The sequence below is a fragment of the Psammomys obesus genome, unplaced genomic scaffold, assembly GCF_907164565.1.
Source record: "Psammomys obesus unplaced genomic scaffold, mPsaObe1.curated_primary_1811, whole genome shotgun sequence".
Classification (NCBI taxonomy): domain Eukaryota; kingdom Metazoa; phylum Chordata; class Mammalia; order Rodentia; family Muridae; genus Psammomys; species Psammomys obesus.
In genome coordinates this window covers 5,833,942-5,861,008 of record NW_026587032.1, presented here as the reverse complement: position 1 = coordinate 5,861,008, position 27,067 = coordinate 5,833,942, and the positions used below count along the sequence as shown (strand labels likewise).

Here is a 27,067-nt window from a genome sequence, read left to right as displayed (position 1 = left end):
TGGCTGACCCAGAACTTTGTGTTCAGGGAGCCACCAGGGCAGATGGACAGGCCTGCCTGCCTTGGGCCTGGAACACAGGCAGGACAGGTGGGCTGTCACTGGCCAGGAGAGAGAGAGAGAGAGAGAGAGAGAGAGAGAGAGAGAGAGAGAACTGACAGAAGAATGTCTTCCTCCCTGATGCCAGGGTCACTTATTTATTTCGGCTGGCTCATTTTCCCCAGAGAGTGGCCAACATAATTGGATCAGATGGAATTCGAGCCAGCTTCCTTCCACATACCCCAGTGTGGCTTCATTACCAAGTCTTTTGTAAATAAACTGAGTGGAGGAAGAAAAAAAAAAAACAAAAAACAAAAAACAAAACATCATCTGTCCTGCTGTGACTGGCTGAGGAGTGTCACTATGTGACTTTTTGAAACACATGGAACAAAATGAAATCCTTTTGGGTTTCGAGATCCCTTTGTGAGCGACTCACCGTTGGCCGTTCTCCAAGCCAGCGGTTTCTAGAGAGCAAGTTGCTGGGAGACTTAGAAATGGCTCTGGCCAGTCACACAGGTGCTCCGGGCCACAGATCTTCAGGCAGCACCTTCCTTGCCAGCAATCCTCCAGTTGCTGCGGAGGTAGCCATGGCTTAAGACACAGAAGGATCCCGGATCTACTAGACTTAGTTACCTAGCAACACTTCGCTATTTGGATGGGTCTTTCCCGAGGACAAACCTGGAAGAATGTGTCATAAAACAGCGTTTGGTGGCAGACTGTGACTTCAGCGCACCATGGAGTGTAACATTTGCCAAGCCAGATTACACAGCTAGGGATACTGACCCCACTGACGAGACCTCTGTGCTATGACTCACAAAACCTGCACCCACGGCAGACACCATCCATTATCAGTCTATGGAATGAGCAGCCTCAGGCTACACAGCCACTGGGAAGGCCCCTACCAAAGGGCATCTAGGGAGAGGCTCAGGCTATTTCTTTTCTTCTTCTCCTTCTTCTTCCTCTTCCTCCTACTCCTTCTTCTTTCTTCTTCTTTTTTTATCCTCCTCCTTCTTCTTCTATTTTTTTTTCCTTTTAAAAATTATTATTTTAGCTTTAAAAAAATTCTGTAAACCAGGCAGTGGTGGCACACGATTTTAATCCCAGCACTCGTGAGGTAGAGGCAGGTTTGAGGCCAGCATGGTCTATTGAGTGAGTTTTACAGCAGCCAGGGCTACACAGAAAGATCCTGTCTCAAAAAAAAAAAAAAAAAAAAATTGAACATATGTGTCTGTAACACATATAACAACTACTCTTATGCACATAAGAATAGGTACAGAGGCCACAGGAGGTATCTGATCCTTTGGAGTTAGAGGAGATTGTGAGCTGCCCAATGTGGGCGCTGAGATTTGAACCCAGGTCCTCTACAAGAACATTATGTGCTCTTATCCACTGAGCCACGTCTCCAGTACCTTATTTGCTACTTCGGACTTAGGCCTGTTACCCATTCTATTTATTCACCGAGGGCCCAAAGAATAACCAAGTAAAACGGGAAGGACCCTGGGGAGAGGCAAAACCTGAGAAGCAAGGGTGAGCGAAAGCCTCTGAGTTTCTTAGGCTAGCTTTCCTCTCGGTTGCTTCTCTCTCGGTAGGTTAACACGTGGACTTTGGAGCCGGTAAGCTTGGGGTCAGGCCCAGCCACTGTAGACCGTGCAGTCTGAATCCTAGTTGCTTCCGTGAGGTGGGTGTGAAGTGACATCACCCTCACAGGTGGTTGTGAGGATTACACAGCCCGACACATGGGAAGGGCTGGAGCGGCATCTTATTCACTTAAACGTGGCCGGAGGTGTGCTGTTACAGGGCATCTGTTCCAGTTGCTTGGTACCAAATCCTCTGCTAACTACTTTGGGCATCACTCCATGATACCAATGTTAGCTGCATCTAAGAGGCTGGGCCTCTCAAAGGAGAAAGCACCAGTGATTTGGAGGCTAACAGAGACACAGACTACTGTTGATCGCAGCAGAGAAATGTTACGCAGAATTCTAGGGAGCTGTTTGTATTCCCAACGTCTGAACCGTGCAGCCGGTTCTGAGGTTGATACTGACATCTCGATAATGATAATGCTCTTTAGGACTATTATTAAATAGCCCCCTAGCAAGCACAATCTCATTAATTCTCAACAACACTGAGAACCACATAACCACCAACCTCCTTTTATGAAAGCTGAAATTAAGGCTCAGTGAGGGGGACACATCCCGGCCCAAGACCACACAGCTGCTGCTGGAAGGGGACGAGCTAGGACCTGACATGGACCACCCGGGCCCAGCCCCGAGGTCCTTCGCCAGCGCTTGATATCAGACTGCTGCACCGAGCCTTGAGGCTCAAGCCAGTGAGGGTGCTGCTTGTCCCTCATGGACTGGGGGCTTGTCAGCCAGGGTCTGGTCACTCGGAATGCTGGTTCTACGGTTGCGTGTATGTGTGCGCATGTACACACGTGCCTGTGAGTGCCACAACCTGTGGCACAAGGACAACTTGTGGGAAATGGTTCTTTGCCTCCACCATCTGGGTTCTGGAGATGGAACTCAGGTCATCTGGCTTGGCACTGAGCGTCTTTATCCTAAGCCGCCTCACCAGCCCTTGATACTGGTCCGGATGGACTGCAAGCGTATAGGACAAGCTCTTCTTTCCCTCGTAGGGGCTGAGCCTTCTCCTGCTCTCCAAACAGAACCCCACAAGTACCGAGTAGAAAGCACACCCCTGTAGCTGGTGGTAACTAGATCTGTCAGGCAGTGTGTTGGCTCTCCGATCTAGAGGCAACGGTAAATATTGATTCATGTCATCTTTAGCAATGTCTGTCAGCCACTCATCTCTGGCTGTGGTCCAGGCTCTGTGATGAGCATTTTCTAAGTCATCTCAGTTAACCTTCCCAGGTGGCCGTGTGTGTGTGTGTGTGTGTGTGTGTGTGTGTGTGTGTGTGTGTTACTGATCTCATTCAGCAGAGGAGGCAAACCCTGGAGAGATGATCTAAATTGCTCAAAGCCAAAGCTACCCAGTGACAGGATTAAAATTTAGATTGAGTCTTTCCAACTCTTCCACCTACTGGTCTCTGCCCATTCCTGCTGTGACAGGAACAAGAGGAAAGACTTGAACAGGCGACCATGCAGGCCAGCTGGGCATCTGTGGGGCCACGTGGCCTGAGGCCTAGGTTTGTCTGTCTTCATCTTCCCAACACTGGTGGGCAGTTCTGTCACAGCCCTGCCCTGCCTAGCGGAAGCAAATGCTGGTCATATCTATGGCCGAGGCAGCCTACAGGTCCTTTCCACCCTCTCACTGTCCCCTACCACAGGGAGTGGTCAGCAGGAGCAGAGAAGCCACAGCAGCTGCCCATGGGAGAAGAGACTCACCTTGAAGGAGATCTCATACTGCTCCCCTCCCCAGATCTCCAAGCCAGGGTCGTATCCGCCCAACTCCCAGAACCACTTCCGGTCCACAGCGAACAACCCTCCAGCCATGACGGGAGACCTGCCGGAGAAGGCGCAAGGTGTGAGGGCATGCAGTCAGGAGCCCCTGCTTCTCGGCTGATGGCATCCCCAGGACCCCGGCTTATCTGCTGGAGACTCTAAGGCCTCATGGGTGGACACCTGGCCTTCCTGCCTGACACACCCTCTGCCAAACCGCTGCATTTCAACCCAGCAGGTCCCCAGTCTCTTGATGCAGTCAACACTTGAGAGCACTTGTGAAGTGAGATCTGCTGCAGCAGCAGCTCTTCCCCACAGGCTTTGCAGCTGCTCCACAGACCAGTCTCTAGCTTCCCCTGAGTCACAGGGTCTGAACCGTGGTTTTCAGGGTGTGCGCGCTGCAGAACCCTCTAGAGAGATTGAAAAATAACACAGCTCGCTGGGCCCTCGCCAGGCCTGTGGAAGCAGCCTCTGGGCTGGAGCCCAAGCACCTGGTTTAGTGCTTGATCCTTTGAGGGTTTTCTCTCACTGAGCTCAGCGGATGCCTGCTTGGCTGTGCTCAGTCCTCCCAGTTACTCTGGGAGCAAGGATGAACTTCATTCATTCATCACTGAATGCCACCCACGAAGCAGGGGCTGGATGGAGTCAGGGGACAAACCACTGTCCTTTGGGGGACAGCCGTATGGTGGAGAAGTCACCTCAGACAGAAGGATCCAGGAGACAGTAAAGGCAGTAAAGTACCGTAAAGGCCTAAGGGACATACTGACAAAAGCACTAAGGAAGGCTGTGTCTGCTTTCAGCCCTGGGGGTGAGAAAGCAGATAGGATACTCAGAGGAAAGGGTGTTTGTTTAAGAGGTGTGTTGAGGCAAAAACACTGCAGGGGAGAAGGGAACCAGCAAGGCGCAGACATGAACGCACAGAGGTGTGGCCAGGGGATGAGAGAGTCAGGGTGTGACATGACGGGCTCCAAAAGAAACCATGGCACCCCACACAGGAAGCTGTGTGCACACCTATCAGGGTGGATGGCTGTGTCCCAGTCTGTTGAAAATAAAACCCAAACCTCCAAACCAACATGACCAGAGATGGCCTGTGTGGCCCGCGGCCCTGCTTGGCTCCAGGACTCATGGGAGAGACCGATGGGACAAGGCTGCACCTGACCTTGTAGTGGTTGGAGGGGACCTTCATACAAGAGGGGATCCTGGGCCATTACTGAGGGTGTGACACAGCACAGTGCTCACCTCAGCCTTCAAAGGAGGCGGGGCTCACCCTGGCCATCCGGATTCCGCCCTTGTGAATCGGCAGCAGTCCCAGGTAATCCTGGGATGGTTCGGAACGACTGGCCTCGCGGCTGGCTTCTGACCTGGTCTCCAAGCCACAGGTCCGAACCCATGTCCCTCCGACCCGCCCTCTTAGGAATGAACTGTGGTGGTACCATAGGCAGTGTCGGTGGGATGGGAACCCCTCACTTAACTTCTGTTGAGTCACCAGAGGTGACATTAACCCTGGGTGGTTTGCGGCAGCTGCTGCACTTGGAGGCACTTGGCAAAGAGAGGCCCCCACTGTATGTGCGGGATGTCTAAGACTTGAGATGAAGAGAGCGGTGTGAGAGAATGAGGTAAGTTCAGTGGTTAGAGATACCCAACGCTCGTTTCTGAGTGTATTGGCAGGGTCCCTGGGTCACCGCCAGGATGAGCCCCGACCAGTTGTACTTACTCAAATGGCTCACTGGGGTCAGCCTTCTGCAGCTCAGGGGGGATGGGGATGCGTTTGTAGTACATTTCCCAGTCGAAGGCGCCCCGCATGGCGTCCCCAGCCTGTGTCTCGTAGCGGAAGTCATCGTGGTCGATGACATCGATCATGGGGCACACGATGGTCTTTCGGTTCCGGGCGATGCGGTCTGAGGTGGTGGAGAGATGCCCATTAGTGGAGGCAGCAGCCAGGGGGCCGCCCCTGCTTCAACAGCTCCCAGGATCACCCATGGCTGGCTTCCTTCCACACCCAGCATGGCAGGAGGGCGGTTCCTCAAGCCCCAGGTCTGCCTCTGAGCTTGTTAAAAGGCTCGGATAACACAGTATGTGAAAATACCAAACCATGGGGCTACAGGTGTATGGCTCTGTTTTTCTTCTCTGAGGACCCCTTGCCATGCTCCTTATTGCAAAATCCTGATCATGGTTTGCGGCCGAAAGCAGCCAGGTTCCCTAGTGTCTGTCTGTTCCCAGCTGCCCATGGGCACCCACAGCTGTGGTCGTCAGTTAAGAGAGTTCAGCTTGAGTTTTCAAACAGCCCCAGCTACGCAAGAGGGAGCAGCCTAGCCCTAGAAAGCTCTGAGTGTATGCGGGCAGGGTGCACCCCCCTGTGGTGGAATGCCACAGGCTGAGTGGATCCAAACAGCAGATGCCCCCCTAACCCAATCCATGCCGTGATTCCTTCCAAGCTTGGGAGGGGCTGACTGAGCCACTATGCCCAGTCTGTTACAAAGACCCCAGTGCTGGTCTGATCTACCCTATGTCGTTCCCACAGGGTGCTCTGAGGACCACTGTAGGCTCAATGGTCTGTCATGAGGGGAAGATGGCCGGTGCCGGGGGAGTCTGTTGTTCAGGGTCAAGGGTTATAGGTCACGGGTCATGTTCAAGACTTGCAATGTGGGCCCTAGAGGGCTAGAGAAGGGCAGGACCCACATTTCAGCAGGCCGTACAGAATTTTTCACAGCATCTGTGCCTGTTCTCTCTCTCTCTCTTTCTTAATCTGAAGGCATGACCCACGGGTAGGTAGGTGAGTGATGGAATTGTGTGTGTGCTTGTGTGCGCTTGTGTGCGTATATGCATATATACATGCATACAAGCCTGGAGAACAGTGACCATTCACGAGACAGCAGGTTCTGTTACAGGCAAAATGTCAGGAAGCACGGCTTAGTCCCTCTGTGCGTGTGGGCAGGTGTGTCCTAGACTGAGCTGGCCGATACATTTCTAACTGCGACACGTGATATGAACAGTTTCAGGGGCCAGAGAGGTAGCTTGGTGGTAGAGCATTTGTTCAGGATACACTAGCCACAAAACACACACACACACACACACACACACACACACACACACAGTCACAGAAATGCCACTTGTGTCACGTATCCCCAGATGGACAGCAGCATGACCAGTGCTGGATGGCACGTGGGGTGGCTTTTACACTGCTCTCCTCACCCACTGAGTCAGAATTCCTGGTCCATGGCAGACGCCCCGAGGTGGGGGTGTCTCCATGATGCCTGAGGGAAAGAGGGAAAGATCTGGAGAAGGCACCCCATTCCGTGGCGATTTCACTTCCAGAGATTACTGGTGTCGAGGACGGCTGACATGCCACTTGTACTTGTTTGGGAACTGAATGCCCGGGTTCACATCCCAATGTCACCCCTTCTTCACAGTGCAGCTTTGGGCATGACCAGCTGATGCCTCGGAGTTTTGTTTCTTTTTGTTTCGGGGAGGTCTCTGAAGGCAGATGCTGGCATCCCCCGTTTTCTAGGACCATGACGGTTACCGCTAGGCATTCACAGGAGCCACAGAGAGCCTGAGTACCCCTGCCCTCTTTGTCACATGCAGAATGTAGATAAGAACGCGGAGTCTGCCTGCTGGACTGTGTGCGTCAAATCCAGGTTCAGATGAGGCCTAAACTCAGAGGGACTCGCAAAGCCTCGAGGACCATGACAGTAATGAGGCGAAAGGATAATTTCTGAGGTTGGCTTTCCCACCAGGCGGAGTCCTCAGGTTCCATAATGTCTAATCACTAATAAGGGCAGAGCCAGCCAAGCCCAGAGGTGTCAACGGGCTCACAGACAAAAGCCACACTGGGATCCATGTGGAAGTTCTTGGGTTTCTACTAGAGAGGAGGGGGGAAAAAGAGAGAGAGAGCAAGAGGGCTGTGTCTCCTTTCTGTGGAGGATGAAAATAGCCCTCACCCATTTCCATAGAAACAGAGTTAAGGGCCGTTGAGGCAAGCTCAGCTCAGTGGTCCACCGCTTCACTCTCTTGGAAGGACCCTCCACATGCCCACTCCTCTCGGACTGCAAACGTGCTGGCCGCTGAGGCCAAGGCTTCTCCAGTCTCTCTCTCTCCTTCAGTAATGAGAGGCAGATGTAGGCCATTGCTTGGTCTAATCAAATACACAGTTTACCAGAAATTCTGGTCTTGCCCTCAGCCCAGTGAGAGTCCCCGGCACGTAATCCAGTAAGGACGTAATCCAGTAAATTCATAGTGTGTGGTCAGGGAAGAAAACCCAGCTGGGTTAGCCCGGAAGTCCATGTGGGGCTTGCTTTCATTCCTCACCCGCACCCCACACGGAGGCATTTGCTGCCTCAGTTATTGGACCAGGAAGCACTTGGAAGACAGAACTAGTGAGGCCCCTCAGGCCCCTGTAATCGGCATGTCCGAGTGTCCGGCTGGGGCACGGAGGGTCTTTCGGAGGATTGTGCTGCTCATTCATTTGCCATCCACGTCTGTCCTCTGGCGTGGAGCTCACTGTTCTCTTGAGGATGAGAGCATCACAGCTTGCCCTGGCTCTGACCTGCCGTGTCTCCCGGTCTTGACAGATCACCGATATTAGCTGTCTGGAAGCATCTGTTTGCCGCCCATCTCTGGGTGGATCTCCTTGTGCCGTGTGCCCACGCTCTGCTCTTCCTCCACTCCAAGTGCCGTGGTGCCCATGCTCTACCCACGGGCTTCGGTGGCAAGTTCCTGGATTGTGCCTCCATCCTGGGCACCTGAGAGTTGTGGAGAACAGGCTCTGGTCCCTGACATACTGTGACTCTGACTCCAGTGCCCCATGGGACAAGCAAGTCACCCAACAGCTCAACTTCAGTTTCTTCTACTACAGAAGAGACCGGTTCAATACTGTGCGCCCTTGTGAGGCCTGGAGATCTTTCCTGCACCTGGCTCACAGTGTTGGTGCTGAGCGGCAACTATTTTCCCCTGATATAAACACACACCACTCCCCACCACCATAATTTGGTTGGTGTCATCAATCCCAGTGTGGCCTTAGACTCACTTTTCAACTGAGGATGACTTTGAACTTCTAATCCCTCTGTCTCTACCTCCCAAGCGCCTGGGTGACAGCGGCATCATTCCTCATTTATGCGGTGCAGTACTGGGGAATGGAACCCAGAGACTCATGCTAAGCAAGTGCTCTACCAACTGAGATACATCTACAAGGCCTCATAATTTGGCTCTCAGTGGTTGGAGGCTTTGGTTTGCTCTCCAACAGCCTGAGAGAGGTCGTCTGGTCACTGGTGCCTGACACTTTCCTACTCTATGAAACGAGGGGACAGACCTGAACTTCTGAACCCCTTCTGGAGCTTGGAGCTCTGCTGCGAGCCGCCAGGTAAGCAGAAGAAGTCTGTGTTGGGAGTGGGAGGTCACCCGCCTACCCACTCCAGGCCACCCCGCTCCTTACCCAGCAGAGGGGGCAGCCAGTTGACGTTGGCTTCACAGTGTGAGTCTAAGAACGTGATGACGTCACCCGTGGCAGCCGAAGCCCCCAGCATTCGGGTCCTGATCAGGCCTTCCCGCTTCTTGGTCCGGAGAATCCTCACGTTGGGGAAGAGGGCCATGTAGTCCTCCAGCGGCTTCTTCAGGTGCTCTGTGAGGAGACAGAGGGGTTGGGTAGGTCAGAGTGGCGGCACGAGAACTGCTCTGGGACCCACTAGTTCGGACACGGATTCCCAGCTCACCGCCTCATATGTCTCAGACGGAGCCAGGAAGGGCAGGGGCCGACATCTACAAATGGGGAAACCGAGGTTCACAGAGGTCCAGTGATGAACTAGGGCTGGGACACGGGGAGTTCACGTGTGGGGGGTGGGGACTCAGGTATCTGCTTATGGCTGTCTAGTGTCAATTCCCTCACTGCCTGATAGAAAGACCGCTGTTTCCTGAGGAGACTGCCCCTCTCCTTATGTCCACTGCTCTCCTTCCCCAGGAGTAAGTGGGCGGGGCATGCGGCTCAGGCAGGAAGTCCTGGGAAGAAAAAAGTAACACGAGGAGAGGGGGTGCGGGTTGCTGCTGAGGCTGCCGGCAGAGTGCAGATAAGATAGACGGTTAGATTCAAAGTCACCTAGGAGACACAGCTCTGGGCGTGTCTTCCAGGAGGGTGTTTCCAGAGAGGATTAAGTGAGGGAAGGACTACCCTGGAGGTGGGCGGCGCCAAGAACACACAGAGAGGCACTGTGTTGGTGACATTTCTGTTCACCCTCTCCTGAACCTGAAAAGCAGACAATCTCTACTACACACGACCGCTTTTCTTGTTCCTCTACTCCACCTCTACCATGGCTGGATTTCTGCCCTACTCCTGAAAAGGTCTTCCTCAGTGAGTCTTGAATACTTTCTCTCCGGCCAGTGAAACGACTCATCCGGTAAAGGCACTTGCCACCAAGCCTGCTGTGGGGACGCAGAGGGTGGAAGGAGACTCACTCCCTCAAGTTGCCCTCTGTTCCCCGCTCTTGCCCTGTGGCGTATGTGTGCTCTCTCCCCTTCCCCCATGCACGTGCAAAAGCCTACAGCACCTGATATTCCCAGCCTGTCTCCCATCCAACTACAAACCAGCCCTGACCCTGCTTAGCTTCCGAGATCAGATGAGACTACATGAGTTCAAGGTGGTATGGCTGTAGACACAAACAATACTTTAAAGAACGGAAGAAAAGGGAGCTGAGGAGAGATGGCTCAGTGGTTAAGAACATCCAGAGGGCCCAGATCAGTGGCTAACTTGTTCCAGGGGCAACTGGTGCCCTCTTCTGGCCACCAGGAGCATTGCATGCACATGGTACATATACATATGGTTAGGCAAACATTCACACATATACAATAAAAATAAATAAGTTCAAGCCTTCCCGTTGGTCTCTCTTGATATTCATGAGGGCTCAGGATTTTTATAAAACTCTAGAGTGGCTTAAAAAAAATAAAAAAAACAAAAATGAAAAAGCCCTGTAGCTTATGCCACAGTTAGTGATAGCTGGTGTTCCCTGTAGCCAGGAAAGCTGTGTGTGCTTATAGCCCTCCTTTATTAGGCCAGATTTCCTACCCAGGGAAACTGGTTAAAAAAAAAAAAAACAAAAGAAAGAAACTAACAGTGCAAAGACTCATCTGAAAAGATAACAGTGTCATCTGTGACTGAAGATAATGCGAGCCTTCACACCGAAAATCCCATACATTTCCAGAGAAACCAGAGCAAATGGACTAATTTTAAAAGGATTCAGGACACAGCTCAGTACTGAAGACTCTCCGGATGTGTGTGTATCATCTGGGAAATACAATTAAAAATGATAAAAATATCATTCACTAAAACAAGAACAAGTGCACAGCCTAAAATAATACAAAACATTAGCGAGGCGTGGTGGTGCACACCTTTAATCCCTGGCACTCTGGAGGCAGAGGCAGGCGGATCTCTGAGTTGGAGGCCAGCCTGGTCTACAGAATGAGTTACAGGACAGCTGGAGTTTCACAGAGACACCCTGTCTTGAAAAACAAAATAAAACAAAATACATGGTTGGAAAAGGTGAAAGAGCAAGACAGTTGGGAAGACACCCCTTGCTCAAACATCTATCGGGGTGAAGACGGTGATGGTTCTTGGTGACACAGGTGTAGAGCTGCTGGAATCACAGAGCCCTCTTTTGCAGAGATGACAACAAACTGTTGTCTCATTTGTTGACTCATTTGCAGAGTCAACAAACTGCTCTGAAAATTTATACGGCAAGGAAGAGTCCAGAATGGCGGGGGCCTTTCAGGAAAGAGCAGGTTGGAAGACTCACGTTTCTTGATCTCTTCCCTGCCTGAATATACAGCTTTAGTAATTAAAAAGACGGCACGAGGGCCGAAGAGATGGCTCAGGGGGTGAAGGTGATCGCCACAAAGCCTGACAGCCTGAGTTCCATTTGTGGGGCCATGTAGAAGGGAAGAACAGGTCCCCACAAGTTGTCCTGACTTTCACAGTGTGCTATGGCATACTTGTGCGTCACACACAATGCATGCACACGTGCCTACTGAACAGCATGAGGCTAAGGATCCACCGGCCCCCATACCCCAAGGCTGGGGTTACAGACTTACACAGCCACGCTTGTTTTTTTTACATGAGTGCTGGGGATTTGAACTCAGGTCCTCAATCTTGTGTGGTAAGCACTCTACAGCCCCCTCTACTTGTTTTTCTTTAATTTTTATTTTTTTATATTAATTGTGGTTTATATTTACTTTGTATCCCTGCTGTAGCCCCTTCCCTCATTTCCTCCCCATCCCTCCCTCCCTCACCTCTACTTGTTTTTAAAGATAACTTTATATAAACCTCCTTATAAATGTACAGTTTTACCATTTGTAATACACCTCTTTAGGATGAAGGGTGCACCAGGCTGTGTTGCCTGGCATCACGAAGGTGGAGCGAGGGGAGGGATTATGGGCACACAAAAAGCCAGGCTGGGCAGCCAGCATGCACTCTGGGTGAAGTGAAACCCTCACCTCGAGAGGCGTGGCCAAGCGTTGGTGGGAGGCTACCCCTGTGGGAACAGTCTCTCCGAGGAAAACAGGAAACCCACGGCAAGTCCCTGCCAACTGCTGCTTCCGGGCTGCGTTCAACCAGTGGGTCGTTAAGTCGTGAGCAAGATTATCCTCTGCGCCACACACCAGCGCTCCCAAGGAGGGAAAAATGTCACACACACACACCCCTGTGACTGCTGAGGTCCTCACAGGCACAGAGCCCCCATTGCTAAATCACCCTAATTGCAGATGGCTGCAGTCGTTACCGATTGGCCAATTAGGGCCTTTCGACAGCTTGTGGTGGAGTTGGAACGATTATTTAGGGGCGATTACTGGCTTCCTGTCCTTATGAGAAGGTGTGTTTACTCAAAGCTGGGCAGCCTTATTTTACCTGTCTCCTTGCACGGGGACATCTCGGAAGGTGACAGGAGTTGGAGCTAAAAGGAACTGCGGACGGATGAGGACGATGATGGTCACCATGGTGACCATTGCAGGGGAACACCTGCTGAGCCTGCCTCACACGCCAGGGTCCCCCCACTTCACATGCATTACCTCAGACACCTGCACCACCGGCGGTCCTGCTTACAGAAGAGGACACAAAGACTCAGGGAGGCAATCTGCTCAACCAGCAGTTACAAATCACAACACCGCGCCTTGAGAGACGGATCTCACCTCTCGACTGATTCTTGCTAGCACACCCGTCACTCCAGGCCCCATCCCCCAACCCACACACTTCTTACAGCGGTGAAGGGGGGAGAGGGCTAGAGCAGCTAATGACTTTACCAGGTTCACACAGTAGGTCAACATGGCGGGGCCATCTCCCACTTCAGGACCTCTCCCGCTGTCGCAAAATGCCTTTCACCTTGCCACCCCGACCCTCACTCGGGTGAGTGTCATCTCCGTTGCCCACTATTATGTGGGAGAACTGGGTACACGGTCAGTGCTGGCTTCCGGCGCGGCCACGCTGATTTCCTCCCTGTCCTGCCCGAGATCCTGAGGCTTACAGGGTCTGTACTGTATGGAAAGGCCAGGGAACTGATGAAGGTTCTTCACTCACATCCCCTCCCAAGAATACCTGCAGGTGGTCGTGTGACCCTGGACTCACTAGCATGTCAGGAGAGGTTGAATTATTTCCTTGCATCCACTTCAAGACCCACGCTGGGGGCCGGGACAGATGCTATTGGTTCTGGCAGCAGAGGAGAGGAAATTAGGGTTCACGGGAGAAAAAGGTCTCACCCCAAGTTTCCCAGCTGCAGAGGACCTGAGGTTACCTAACCCCCCACCAGTCTCTCTCTGTTTGGGGGGGGGTGTTGAAATGTTCTTTCCTTCCAACATGTGGGTTCTAGTGATCGCACAGTTTGTCGGGTGCGGTGGCTAAGCCATCTTGCTAGCCCAGGCTTTTGGATTCTACATGGGAGACTCAGGGAGTGCTGAGCCCCGAAAGGCTGATGATCTGAAATACACCCCCTAACATGACGCATCGACGTCCCAACCCCCTGATTCCTGGGGCCACGGCACTGTCTGGAAACAGTCCCTACAGAGCGACTCAGTTCAGGTGCCGTCAACACTGGGCGAGGATGGGCTTGGAGCCAGGGGCTGGCAGCCTGTTAGGAGAGAAACTGGACACACGGAGAATGCCAGGGGTCTGCACGTTCCTTCTCCCACGTGGGTCCCAGGATCGAATCAGGACGTCAGGCTTGGCGGCAAGTGCCTTTACCCACCGAGTCATCTGGTCAGGCCTCGCTTTTTGTCTATTATTGTTGTTGGTGGTGGTGTTATTTTACATTTACTTATTCTTGCATGTGTGCAGGGTAGGACAGCACATTCTGATACAATGCAGTTTGGGGGTGTAGATCCTCTCCTTCCACCATTCAGGTCCTTGTGAGGTGACAGGCACCTCTGCGTTCTAAGCCATCTTGCTAACCCCTACTTTATTTATTTATTTGTTTGTTTGTTTTGAAGATTTGTTTGTGTCATGTATATGAGTATGCTGTTTGCATGAACACTAGAAGAGGGCATCAGGTTCTACTATAGATGGCTGTGAGCCACCCACCATGCGGTTGCTGGGAATTGAACTCCGGACCTCTGGAAGAGCAGCCAGTGCGCTTAACCTCTGAGCCATCTCTCCAACCCCAAGCCTCTTATTTATTATCTTAGTTTTTTTTTCTAATTATGTGTGTGTGTGTATACACATGTTCCTGTGTGCAGCTGGCCAGAGGCGGAAGTCAGACATCTTCCTTTCTCATTCTCCCCTTTATCTGTGACACGGTCCCACCGAATCTGGAGCTCACTGACTGTCTAGACTGGCAAACACTCTACCAACCCCAGCCTTAGAAGCCCTTTTTCTACTTCTGTGACCAGAGTGGGTGCCCATATCAGCTGGTGGCAGTGGCCTGGAACTCATCTTCTGCACCCCTCAGTTCAGATCTCTGGACCATAAACTTGGTTGAGGCGGGCTGTGTGGACTCTGCTCATCCTTTGTGCCAGCACCAAGCCAGAGGCTTCTGCATGTTGCTGCCAAATCCTCCATGGTTTCGTGAGGCTTCCCGTCAGTGCCACAAGGGCGTCCATAGGACATCACCCTTGTCTCATGTCGAGAAACTTGCTGGTCACGCAACTGGCAAGCCGAGTGCTGAAGGCAAGACTCAAATCCCCTTTGGCCTTCTGGGGAGTCTTTGGTGCTCTGAGCTGTAAAATTAATTCCCAAGTGGACGATACTGGGATTTCAAAGCACGTCGCAGAAACACTGTGGTGGGGGGCACCAGGAAGGAGGAGGCTCTGCTTGCCCGTTGGATGGAAAATGGGCACTTGTCCAGCTGGTCCTCAGGCCATCCGGGGTCACTAGAGCATAGATGCTCTCTTTTGTATGCTTGTGGATGTTCTGGGTTTCATGACGTCCCGGCTCTGCTGGACTCTCCTGGTGTCCTGAGTCGTAGCTCATCTTCAGAGACAGAAGTGTCTAACTGTCAACCTCAGAGCGCCCTGAGGCATCAGTGATCCCTTGTGGGGAAGCAGAGGGCCTGTGGCGGGTGAAGCCATGCTGCTTAGCCCTGCCCTGATGTGAAGGTATCTCCCTCCACATATTTAGGAGCAGTGGACCGTCAGCTTTATGGGCTCATGCTTCCTGTGCACCGAAGCCCTATGTGATGCGCGGCTACAGACATGGGTCACTTCACTCCCGAGACTCCAGAAGGTGGTCACCCAAGACCTTCTTGTGCCCTATACAGGGAAGCTAAGGATCGACAAAGTCCCGTGTGAAGCTGTGTTCAGCCAACCAGGAGTTGATGGCCGGGATTCAGGCAGGTGCCAGGCATCGTTAACCATGTGACTGAACCGATTCTCCAGTCCTCAGCTGCTCAGCCTACCTGCCTGATGGGGTATCAGTTTCCAGTTGCCCAATTCCAAGCCTCAGGGTGGTCCAGGGCTCTCATTTGCTCTGGTAGGTGACAGTATGTGGGAGCATCATCTGCTGTGAGGACCGGTAGGTGACCCGCTGCTGACGAAGATGGCGAGGGATTCTGGAGAGAAGCATTGACCAGAGGCCCACATCTGCCCACATCAAGAGTCTAAAGGTGGCGGCATTCAGGACGTGCGGCCCTGTAAACCCCGCCTTTGCTTGCACGGCTGAGAATGGTGAACCAGCCGTGGCTTAGCAATGGCGCTAGGGAAGTGGGTGCTGTGTGTGAGATGTCTCAGGCAGTAAAGCGCACATCTCGAAAGCGCAAGGACCGGAGTTCAAGCTCTAGCATCTGTTCAAGAAAAGCCAGGTGTGGTGGCAAGCACGCGTGGTCCCAGAGCTGGGGAGGCAGACAGGACGACCCCTGACCCTTACCGATTGGTCAGCCTAGCCTTGTCAGTGAAGCTCCAGGCCATCGAGGGGCCCTGTCTCAAAAACCAAGGTGGCTGGTGCCTGAGGAAGGACACCCAAGGCTGACTCTGGTCTCTGCATGTCCATGTATCATCCCTCTCCCCAGACCCACCCCATGAACCCTAACAAACTTGCACAAGCAGATACATGAGTGTGCACACAACAGACACGCGAAACTGACACACTGGAACGGACTTTCCCCACATCTCCTCTGTGTTCCGGTTCTGCTGACTAGCTGGGCTTGAAGACCCCGAAACTTCCTTCCCTGATCTCCTAATGGGTCCATTCCTACTCTCTAGAGAACTTCCCCAGAATCGTCAGTGATAAAAGACACACACTGGATCCTGACAGGGTGGTCCTCCGCCTTATCCTGGGGCTTCTTGCAAGACCCCTAGTTGCTGTGATGACCAGGCATCTGAGAACACACTGTCCATATCTAGAGAAGGCTGTCCCCACCTGCTCATCTCAGTGGGACATTCCTCTAAACACTGCCCAGAGACTCAAGGTCTCCTAAATGCCAACCACCCTCCACCTTCTCCAAAGACTTTAGAGGGCGTGCTGGGTTTTTCCCTTTCGCCAGAGGCTGCCAGGGGAGTGTGCATGCGTCGGCGAACGTTTTACATCTGCGGGCCTCTTGTCTTGGAGGCTGGAAAGCATGAAGGCCACCTTCTGTGAGTCTGTGGGAATCGGGCAGAGGCTCTTTGTCAGAGGCCTGCGGAACATCTAGCCAGATCCCCTTTTAATTACGGCTCGGTGTCTCTTTATGTCACAGCTGGTTCACATGCTGCCTTTCCAAGTCTTAAAATTTATAAATCACATAATCGGAGTAAGGTGGCCACTTTTCAAAAATGCCCACGTAATGCCACAACTATGGTATTGCAGAGGAGTAACAAGACGAGAGTTTTAGTGTGTAAATGTTTGGGTTGGGGACAGGAGGAAAGAGACGGAGTAAACCGTCTGTACAGTCAGTGCCCCGGATCCACGGGTGATCCCATCTTGTTCAACTGTGTGTGGAAAATCCTGGAAAAATCAATTGCATCTGTACTGCTCACACGTCAAGTCACGACAGGCTTGCTTTTCTTGTCATTATTCCCCAAACAAGAAGGGAGAAAGCCTACCACAGGGTAACACTTAGGAGCTTAGGAGCTACCCACTCGGTAGCCACTGTGCTGTGCACGATAAACAATGTAGGGAGTTGTGAACATTATGTTTGTTTGTGTGTGTGTGTGTGTGTGTGTGTGCGTGCACGAGTGCACATATGTACACACATACATGGACATGCGCTATGGTATACATGTGTAGGTCAGAGGGCAACCTGCACGAGTCAGTTCTTTCCTTCCACCATGAAGGTGCCGGGGATTAAACGCTGGTCATTAGGCTTGACAGCTGGACTAGGAGATATAGGTTCTTTTTTTTTTTTTTAAATTTTAAATAGAAATGTTTTCTTTATTTTTTTAAAAGATTTATTTATTTATTACATATACAATGTTTTATCTGCATGTACACCTGTACGCCAGAAGACGGCACAAGATCTCATTACAGATGGTTGTTGTGAAGCACCATTTGGTTGCTGGGAATTGAACTCAGGACCTGCGAAAGGCAGGCAGTGCTCTTTTCCTCTGAGCCATCTCTCCAGCCCCTGTTTTCTTTATTTTAAAAGATTTATTATGTATACAATGTTCTGTCTGCATGTACACCTGTACACCAGAAGAGGGCACCAGATCTCATGCTAGATGGTTGTGAGCCACCACGTGGTTGCTGGGAATTGAACTCAGGACCTTTGGAAGGGCAGCCAGCACTCTTCACCTCTGAGCCGTCTCTCCAGCCCACCCTTGTAGGTTCTATGCAAATGCTATTCCATCTTGTATGAGGGACTTGAGCATCTGCAGATCTTGGAATCCACTGGGCTCCGAGCACCCAGCTCCTGAGGAAACACACTCCTATGCAGGGCTCATTCCTTAGGAGTCATCTACCTTGTTTCCTGTGACAGGATCTCTCACTGGCCCATGAGCCTGCCTCACTCTGCTTCCCCAGTGCTAGGATTACAGGTGTGTGCCACCATGTCAGCTTTTTAAAGTAAGGTTTGGGGACTGGACTCGGCTTCTCATGCTTGCACGGCAAACACTTTACCAACAGAGCCATTCCTCCAGCCCCTGCTTTAAACGAATGAAACAAAACGAACAACAACAAAAACAGCTTGTCGTGCACTCAAGCCAACACACACAGCACACCCCTGAAACACGAATTCCTGTACAGGAGTGGAAGCTGTTCCATCTGCCGGGCCTCCTGGGTAAGAACCTTCCCTGGGTACGGAAGGGGCTTTGGATGGCATGTGGCAATGGGGGTAAGAAAACAGGAAGGGAAGTTGGGGTGAAAATGTACTGGTTGTTTCCGAGTGAGGGGAGATGAGGAGAGAGAGTGGGACAGTGGGACAGCAGACAGTTCCTCAGGGGACAGGGATATCCAGAGGTTGTGGGCAGTGGCCCTGGGGTCAGCAATGGCTCTTCTGGTCAAGAGCTTGGTGCAGCCTCAAGTATAGCCTTGGCACCCCTGGGCACATGTGGTCTTTTAGGAACTGAGGGTTAGCAGCTTCAACAGTTAGTCTCAGATTCTAGGGTGAACACAGAGAAAGCCCTTGAGTAGAAGCCAGTGGACATGAAGACAGCTGACTCCGATGTCAACCCACGGAGCCATAGTTCATCCGAGGACACCTAGAAGACCCCACAGGAAAGCTAACCATAGCTAACCATAGCTGGCACCTATGGAATAGACTCAGGGTGGGCCTGGCCCTGGCTGGCTGAGTTTAGGAGTGCTTGTGATGGCTGAAACTGACTGGTGACTTGACAGGATCCACAAGTGCCCAGGCGACAAACTCTGGACCAGTGTGTGAGGACATTTCTAGACTAGGTAAACTGAGGTACGAGGACGCACCTTAAATGAGAGTGGTATCAGCCCATGCCTGGGGTCCTGGGCTGAAGAAAAAGGACCAAGTGAGCTGAGCACCAGCACTGTGGACCCAATACGAGCAAGCCGCCTCTAGCTGGCGCCTCCGGGATTTCCCTGCCATTGAGAGACCGTGCCCCCAAACCACAAGCTAACCTTTGTCAGGTGTTTATTTCATCACAGTACAGGCGTAACCAACACAACGGTGCCTCGGGACAGGAATTCCAGGAATTCAGCTTTCCACCATCTCTCCTTCGGTGAGGACCTGCTGGCCCGTGGTTTAGGTAAACAGGTGAACTTTATAACAGCCTAAGACCTCACGGCTGGACGTATGTGGGCCTTCCCCATACACTTCCTTTTGACACCACATTGCAAATGACCTCATGTGTACAGGTCTCTGCCTGGGATCGTGCCTTTGGTGGCTTTAGGATCAGATTACGCTGCTTCCTCAAGCAGAAGCATCCTCCAGGCAGCTCCCGGGGGATGGAAAGCACTTCATCACACAAATGAAATGCGTGTCCCCATTCCACACGAGATGAGTCACCCATTGAGAGAGCTGCTATTACCTACACAGCCAGCCTTGCCTGCATTTTTAATTTCAGCTAAATGCCTTGGTCTCTTTTCAGCAGGTGGGCAGGGGCATAAATCTGCTTAATAGTCAGACAATGAATAAAAACACTCAGGAAGCTACCTTGATGGAGTTAATTACGCGCCGTTTTCTGAAAGCGAGTCCCCACCAACTGGACACGTCCTTCCCCAGCTGCAGCCCATCCAGGGGACCAGGCTCTCACCAGGTCTAGTCCTTAGTTCCGGCTCTTGGTGGCTGTTTTTAAATCATGTCACTTGACAGATGTCTAGGAGTAACACGTGTTTTGTGAAGGATGCAGGCTTCCCTGCCCATCACTCACAGGGATATCAAGAAAGGAGAAGAAAATTTCCATTCCAGCAAGGTGTTGGCCTGTCAGCTTCTCATCAGTTAAAGGGTAAAAGTGCCTCCCGGGGAATTTTCCTGCATGGTTCATAGAAAGAAAAAGCCGAGTACATACGTCGGAGCTTTCTAAGCACCCCTCCAGCCATCCGTCAACTCCCCACCAAGAAAGAAAAGGGCGGGAGAGATGGCTGAGGGAGTAAAGGTGCCAAAAGCCTGATGACGTGAGTTCCATTTCTCATACGTGGTGGAAGGGGAAGTGACCTCTGCAAATTGTCCCCTGAACTAAACACACACACACACACACACACACACACACACACACACACACACACAGTTAAAAAAAACCCAAGAATTTAAAAGGCTTGGCTGGACAGTGGTGGTGCACACCTTTAATCCCAGCACTCGGAAGGCGGAGAGGCAGGGAGATTTCTTGGTCTATAGAGTGAGTTCCAGGACAGCCAGGGGTACACCGTCAAACCCTGTCTCAAGAACAACAAAACGACAGGGAGGAGGAGACAGGTAAGTCGACGGCAGGCTTTTCATGAAAGTTTAAGGGCTTGAGTTTGGATCCCTCGCACCCAAGGTAAAGGCTGGCCATGGCAGTGTGTATTTGGAATCCCAGCACTGGGGAGGCAGAGACAAGAGGTTCCCGGGAGCTCCCTGGCTAAACAGCGAAGGCAAACTGGCGAGCTCCAGGTTTGGCGAGAGACCCTGTCTCCAAAAACAGTAGAGGAAGAGGCCTAGACTTGACCTCTGACCTGACCTCTGACCTGACCTCTGGCCTCCTTGTGCAGGTGCACACCCACACACCACTCCAAGCCAAGGCTGGGTATTTGGGCTTCTCAGACTACTTCCACACTGGGTAGCTCTAGGGTAGGAACTCTGAGAGTTCGAGCTGTTTCTAGAAGGTTCTACCCAGCAATTAATCTGATAGACAGGAGTCTTCTGTCTATCTACGACCACAGTTCATGTGGTGACAACCCAGGCCTTTCAGCGGTGTCGGCCGACTCCCTATTCTCATCCTTCCCATCCTGTCTCCCCCGGCCTCATGCTCCACTGTGTACTGCTCCACACTGTCTTGCCTTGTCCCTTTATTCTTGCACGTCCCTCAGCTCCAGGCTTCCTGTTCCGCGTCTCTGTCCTAGGGAATCATGGATGCCTGAAGTGCTCCCCAAAGCAGCAGAAGCCCCAGATGGTGCTCACTCACAGTCCCCGAGGGCTGTGTGTGCTCCCGCCCTGCACAGGTTTCTTGGGGGGTGGGGACATGAAACAGGGAACAGGGTAATTTATTTCCCTCCCAGTACCTAGCATCTGGGAGGCACTGAGAGGCGTCTGGTGAACAATGCTGATTTGATTTACTTTGTCGCTTTTACAGTTTTAGATCCCCACAGATAACTCAAACCTTGAAAACTCTCCTGCCACCACAGAGAAGAAGAGAGACAGCGTGCTGGAGCGGCTTCCACCCAGGTTACTCTCTTTGGAGTGTGCAAGATCAGGGAGCTAGTGTCCTGAAGCAAAAAGGTGCCTTCCCAGCAGTCAGTAAGTACCAAGGAGCTGACTGCTCAGGAACTTGCCACCTGAATGCCACACTCTACTTTGCAGAGGGGCGATGCGTGTTCTCAGCCCGTTATAGCTAAGTCTGCTTTGTGGGGTGGCTATGTTTCGGGTGTGACCACGAGTGGAATGGCACAGCAGGTGACAGGCCACGGTAGGGTTTAAGCCAGCAGCCACTGACTTGTCAGGTGTATAGTGTAAACACATATCACATGACAAGCCACGCTATCTATCACACCAGTCACCCATGCCAGAGATGGCCAAATCCAACAGTTTATTTCTTGCCTGGTTTCCCAATTTTCTTTTTCTTTTTTTCCTGATTCAACCCCCACTCCCTGCCATTTTCCCTCCGGGGAGACATGAATGTCTCTTTACCCCTGAGAGGACACCAACAATGAGCCAAAGAAATGATCAAGAAATGATTCTCCAATCTGTTTCAGTGAGCCAGGAAGATATTGGGGTAATTTACAGAGGCACAGGTGGCTCTCAAACAGCGACACCACTGAAGAGTCTCCGGTGTGAGCGACAAGGTAGGAAGGCGGCATCCCTGGGGGTCTGTGCACAGCTCGCAGGCAGCTGCGCTGGAATCTCCTCCCTAGCCATTGCTATTGCTTTTTGTAACACTGGGGAGGGGCCTGCAGCAATTTCCAGAGCTCGTAAGTTTCCTCAGCCTCTGGAGTCTCCCGAGCCTCCTCCACGGCGGAGTGTTTTAATGCCGGGGACCGCATCAGTGCTAATGTGTCCACATTCCTTCTGGAGCCTCTTTTCCTAGGTATTAATGGCAGTATGTCATGGTCTCCTTTCCAGGTCAGAACCTGTAGATCTGGCAGGTCCTTTCCCCCACTGCCTGTCTTGCTCCTAAGATTATTCCAAGTGAGGGACACGCCCCAGCTCGGTGGACAGGGAGACCAATGTAGGGAGAGGTAGAGGATTCACCCGCTATCAACGGCTGTACTGCCTGGATCAGGCTAAGGTATCATCGGAGCCAGAAGAACACTACAGGGGACGGCAGCTCAGTTCAGTACAAAGAAGGAAGTTCACACAAGAGCTTCCACCCTGGTCTTCTGTCATTGTCAACCCAACGGGAGGCAGAGCTAACTAACTGGACCGACCTCAGATGTTGGATGAGTGGTTGGGCTTCATGGAGCTGAAGGCTCTCTCCAGCCCTGGCACTGCGTGAGTCTACTGTCCCACCATGCAATGCGCAGGAATGGGAGAAGCCTGACTCCCATTCCCCGATGGCTCTTTCTGAGAGGCAGCCAGTAATCAGCGTGGACAGTGTTTGCCTTTTGTATAAACGCTACCCTGTTTATCTACCCCTGTGGTTTTCTCTCGGCCCCAGCTGGGAGCGATTTGTACTTTCCAATGCCAGGTTTGTTTTAATTTGTCAAAGGCCAGAAAACACACAGCAGTGCTGCCCAGCGAGGATGCTGTAGCTGTAGGAGGATCTGTGTACGAGGCTGGAGTGCTGTGTGTTCTGGACTTAGACCCTAACAGGGGGGATGTTCCAGGTCTCCAGCTGATCGGGAGCTGGTTGGTGCCTGGGGATTCTGATTTGCTCCACCTTCGGACACGAATGCATGCACACTCTCCCCTAACGGTCAGCGCTCTCATCTCAGGCGGAGGAGTTCTCTAAGGACAGAAGATGTGGCATGTAGCTGGAGCATCCGAACAAGGAGGGCTGGAAACCTGCGTGCGATACAGCAAGAAGTACCCAGTCCTGCAGCTATATTCTTACCATCTGGGGAACCAGAGAGTCAACTCCCTCGGAGAGCAGCATCGCGAGAGGCCAGGGGTGTGAGCTCAGGCACTCAGGCAGTGACCCAGGGCTACACAGCGTAAATGCCCCCGGGCTTGTCGCTTCCCGGTCACCAATACCTCATTCCCGTGGGTGACCCGGCTCTCCTCTGGGGAGCTTATAAAAATGTTATACAGTAAAGCAAGTTCACAGTTGGAAGATAGGACATACAAGAGAAATTAAATACCACTTTTTAAACCCACAGTCCACGTAGCTTCCTACAGTTTTTCTATAGTCTGCTTGGCCTTTCACGTCCCTAAGGTGAACAGAAGATCTGTGCAGCCCAGGTCAGTCTTCCTTATTCTGCCCTGCACAGGATGGCACAGATTAGGGTAGCTGAGCCTCCAGGACTGGTCAGGGGTGGCATGAGCTGTCGGGGCACTGGCTGGCGAGCTCAGACCTGCATCTACAGAGAAAGGCATCGCTCCTCCACAGCCAAGAGGACACCTTGTACACAGCGACCTCTAGACACCCCACCAAGCATTCTCCAGGATCCTCTTATGCACCCCAAGTCAGATATGGGAATATGGAGGCCAAGTGGCAGAGCAGACATATGGCCAGGTCAGTCTGAGTCCACTGGGATTCTAACAACCGGGATCCCCTCAATCGTCCATTCGATTAGCAGAGATTAGCAGAGATTAGCAGACACGCTTGAGGAACGGGTTTGGTTGGGGGAGCTACCCGAGCTGACTGCAGTGGAATTCGTAGGGTGGACATTCTGGGAAAGAGAACATTCACCGAAGGGTGCAGGGCGATACAGTCTCTGAGCACCCGAGGAACTGGAAACCAACATCCTTTGCTAATGATCTGTCTCATTAGGATGCACTGAGCAAGTTGTTCATAATTGCTTTAGATGGAAAGGGGGCAGCTCTTAAGGTTGCGTGAGTACCAACTGCGCTCTTCGCTGGGAAGCAAAAATTCAGTGTAGGCAGGATTATGACCTGACCCCCTGGCAGGATGGGAAGCCAAGCTACAGCCTTGTAGGAAATCAGTGATTGGATCAATTGCTTCTTTCCTCCAAGACTGCCACTTTCCAATTAAATGAGAAATAAGCACTCCCTGAATAAATAAAACATCACAGATAAAAGTGCCATAGGTTTTGTGAGTGTGGAAAAAACAAACAAACAAACAAACAAACAAACAAACAAACAAACTAGACATGTCTGGGAGGAAGGACCCTTAAGCTAGGAACTGCCTCTTCCATAAGAGTGGCTTGTGGGTATTTCTTGGTTGTTTTTGTTTGTTTGTTTGTTTTTTGAGACAGGGTTTCTCTGTGTAGTCTTGAGTGTCCTAGACTCACTTTGTAGAGCAAGCTGGCCTTGAACTCACAGCAGGCCACCTTCCCCGAGTGCTGGGATTACAAGTGTGTGCCGCCAACCTGCCTTCCACAGCAGTGCTTCCCATAGCTGTATCATATTCCATGCCCGACCCATAGTGTCACCCATTCCCCCGTGGATGAATTTTTAGGTTTTCTAATACAGTGTGATTAAAAGTTGTGTCACAATGGCAGTCCTTAGGTACGCTCGTGGCTTACACATGGCTGCTTCTCTAAGCTAGAACTGAGCAGTAGGCTCCCTAGATGACTAATACACACTAATCTGGGTTTGAGGTGATACAAAGAAGTAGGGCCCCTCTCAAAGAGGGGTGCAGGTCCCGCCCACATCTGAGGATAGACCTAAGTGATGAAGGGAAGAGGGAGAGAGGTAAGAGAAAGACAGAAGGAGGGGAGGGACGGAGGGAAGGAAGAAGGAATGGGGGAGAAAAAGAGTAAAAGAAGGAGGGGAGGGAGGGGAAGAGGGAGGGAGGTACAGAGTCCATCTGGGTTTGGGTGGGGACCACTAATTTGGAGGCTCCCCAGAGGCAGACTTCCCTCATTCCTGGGCCTTGGGACCATCTGTGTGTGTTTTGGAAGGCACGCCTATTGACCACCAAAGCCACAGATCTGAAATGGCCAGGGACCCAGGCAGGTTTGTTGCAGTGACCTCATGCATCTCTTGCTGACCCACGTTCTTGTCCTATTCCTCTGAGCCAGTTCAGATGCCCCAGCATTTGTGGGGTGCAAGGAGGCTGCGGTGGTGAGGGGAAGCCGGGAAGGTACATTTTCCTGGTGCTAAGGGTATTGGAAGGAGGAGACAGCGATCGAGAGAGCTCCGCTCTGCTCCAAAGCGAGCACCAATTAAGATGATTACTGGTTTCCCTACAACACAAATACTAATGGCCTGTCACGTCTGGCATATTTCTCTTGGTAACCTTCAACTCCGAGTGATTAATCAGGCTCTTGTGGGAAGGCTCATACACACACGGGCAGGAAGCAGGAAAGCTAGGGTGGAGCAAGCACACACTCTGGGATGGGAGAGTGTCGGGGAGATGTCCTGAGAATGAATGAAGAACGAGGAATGAGGGTGAAGACTAGCTACGTGACTCCAATCTACCACTCTGGGACCCACAGCCCTGCCAGTTAAAAGTGGTTCTAACTCCTGTCCCATTCCCCAGGGAGAGAGAGAGACGCCACGGTGCACCTGAGGGAATGGGAGTGAGCACAGCTCCTCAATCGGACAGCCAGACCCCTCACTCCCCCTCTTTTCTTTCTCATGTAATCCAGGATGGTCTCAGACTTGTTATAGATCTGCGGATGACCTTGAACTCCTGACCCTCCTGCCTCCACCTCCCAAGGGCTGGTGTTATAGGCCTGTGCCATTATACCTGGTTTATGCGGTGCTGGCGATCTGACTCAGGGCTTCTTGCACACTAGGCAGACACTGCCAACTGAGCCACACCCCCAGCGCAACACCTACCTTCTTTACAGGCCAGCTCTGCCACGGTTCTTAGGTCTCTGAATCCTCGTCTGCAGAGTAGGAACCCAGTGACTGACAGACTGAACACCCATTTGATAATTATTCAACTACTGCTGTCTGCAAGCCAGGAAGAACGGCATAGGTCTTGGAACCTCAAACAAGCTCCCTAGTTACTGAGACGCTCTCACGCCGGTTTTCAGAGACACCTGTTGATGCAGAACGCTGCACCCTCGGTAGTCACGCTCAGTCTGACATTCGGTGATGATGAGGATATGGTGGGAGCCGCTCGTGGCCAGCCTAGCCTTCTCCCTCCTCCTCTTTTGCCAGGTGGAGCAAACAGGATCTGAAGTCTGTCCTTCCCAGCCTTCCCCTGAATGGGGCATTCTGGAGTGTCCTGGGCCCTGAGCTAGCCAAATGCCAGTAGATTCTGACCAGTTCTTAGCAATGCATGCTAATGCCTGAGCTGGGGGGGGGGGGGAGGCTTGAAGGGGATGCAGGCCGTGTGTTCTTAGAGATGGTTAGCTTGAGGATATGTGGGACAGTGCTAGGCTGGAAACCCCGCCCCCAGGACCCAGCTGGGGATGTAGGCTCAGCAATGAGAAGAGCCAGAGGCCAAGATTTTTGTGGGAATCCCCCTCAGCTTCTAAATATTGGCAACTACCTCAGAACTTAAAAATTATTTTGACCATTAAGTAAGAAGGTCTGTAAGGCTGTTTCTAAGATCTTAAAAGGAACATGGGCTCTTTCTTCAAGGTTAGAAGTTTAGGGCCTAGAGCAAAGGAGAGTAATTCACCAAATAGTTCTCGCAGACCAAATGTGTTTAGTGCATGGGAAAAGGAAGACGGAAGGACCCGTGTGCATATCCAGACCACTGCTAACATGGACACACACACACACACACACACACACACACACACACACACACACACACACATCGGTATACACATAGGTCACTGGTGTTTTTGGTGTTGTCTGCATTGCACAGAAACAGGTCCATTTGCAGGTAGTTATCGAACACCAACCCCTCCTCCCTGTGAAAGCCTGCCCACCGCTGTGCCTGGATTCACCTGATGAGCTTGACACTAACTCATCTGAAACACAGCAACCGACCGCCTTATTTCTAGGGAGAGCAGTCAGGGTGGTGGAGATGGTTTCGGCAAGACCAAGCCAGGACATAAGCAGCAGCTTCTCTGTCAGCAAACTCTTTCTGTTTCTGTTTTTTTTTTTTTTTTTTTTTTTTTTTTTTTTTTTTTT

The 27,067-nt window shown here is 51.8% G+C and overlaps 1 protein-coding gene across 1 annotated transcript in view; it reads right to left on the bottom strand.

Annotated features, from left to right (window-relative positions):
- The window catches only part of Galnt10 (polypeptide N-acetylgalactosaminyltransferase 10), a 137,118-nt gene that overhangs the window by 13,964 nt on the left and 96,087 nt on the right, over positions 1–27,067 (bottom strand). Inside the window, exons 5-7 of the mRNA XM_055602748.1 lie at positions 8,863–9,048; positions 5,146–5,329; positions 3,378–3,495 (exon numbers count right to left, since the gene is read on the bottom strand). Coding sequence (XP_055458723.1) covers positions 3,378–3,495; positions 5,146–5,329; positions 8,863–9,048 — 488 coding nt within the window. The remainder of the gene's footprint in view (positions 1–3,377; positions 3,496–5,145; positions 5,330–8,862; positions 9,049–27,067) is intronic.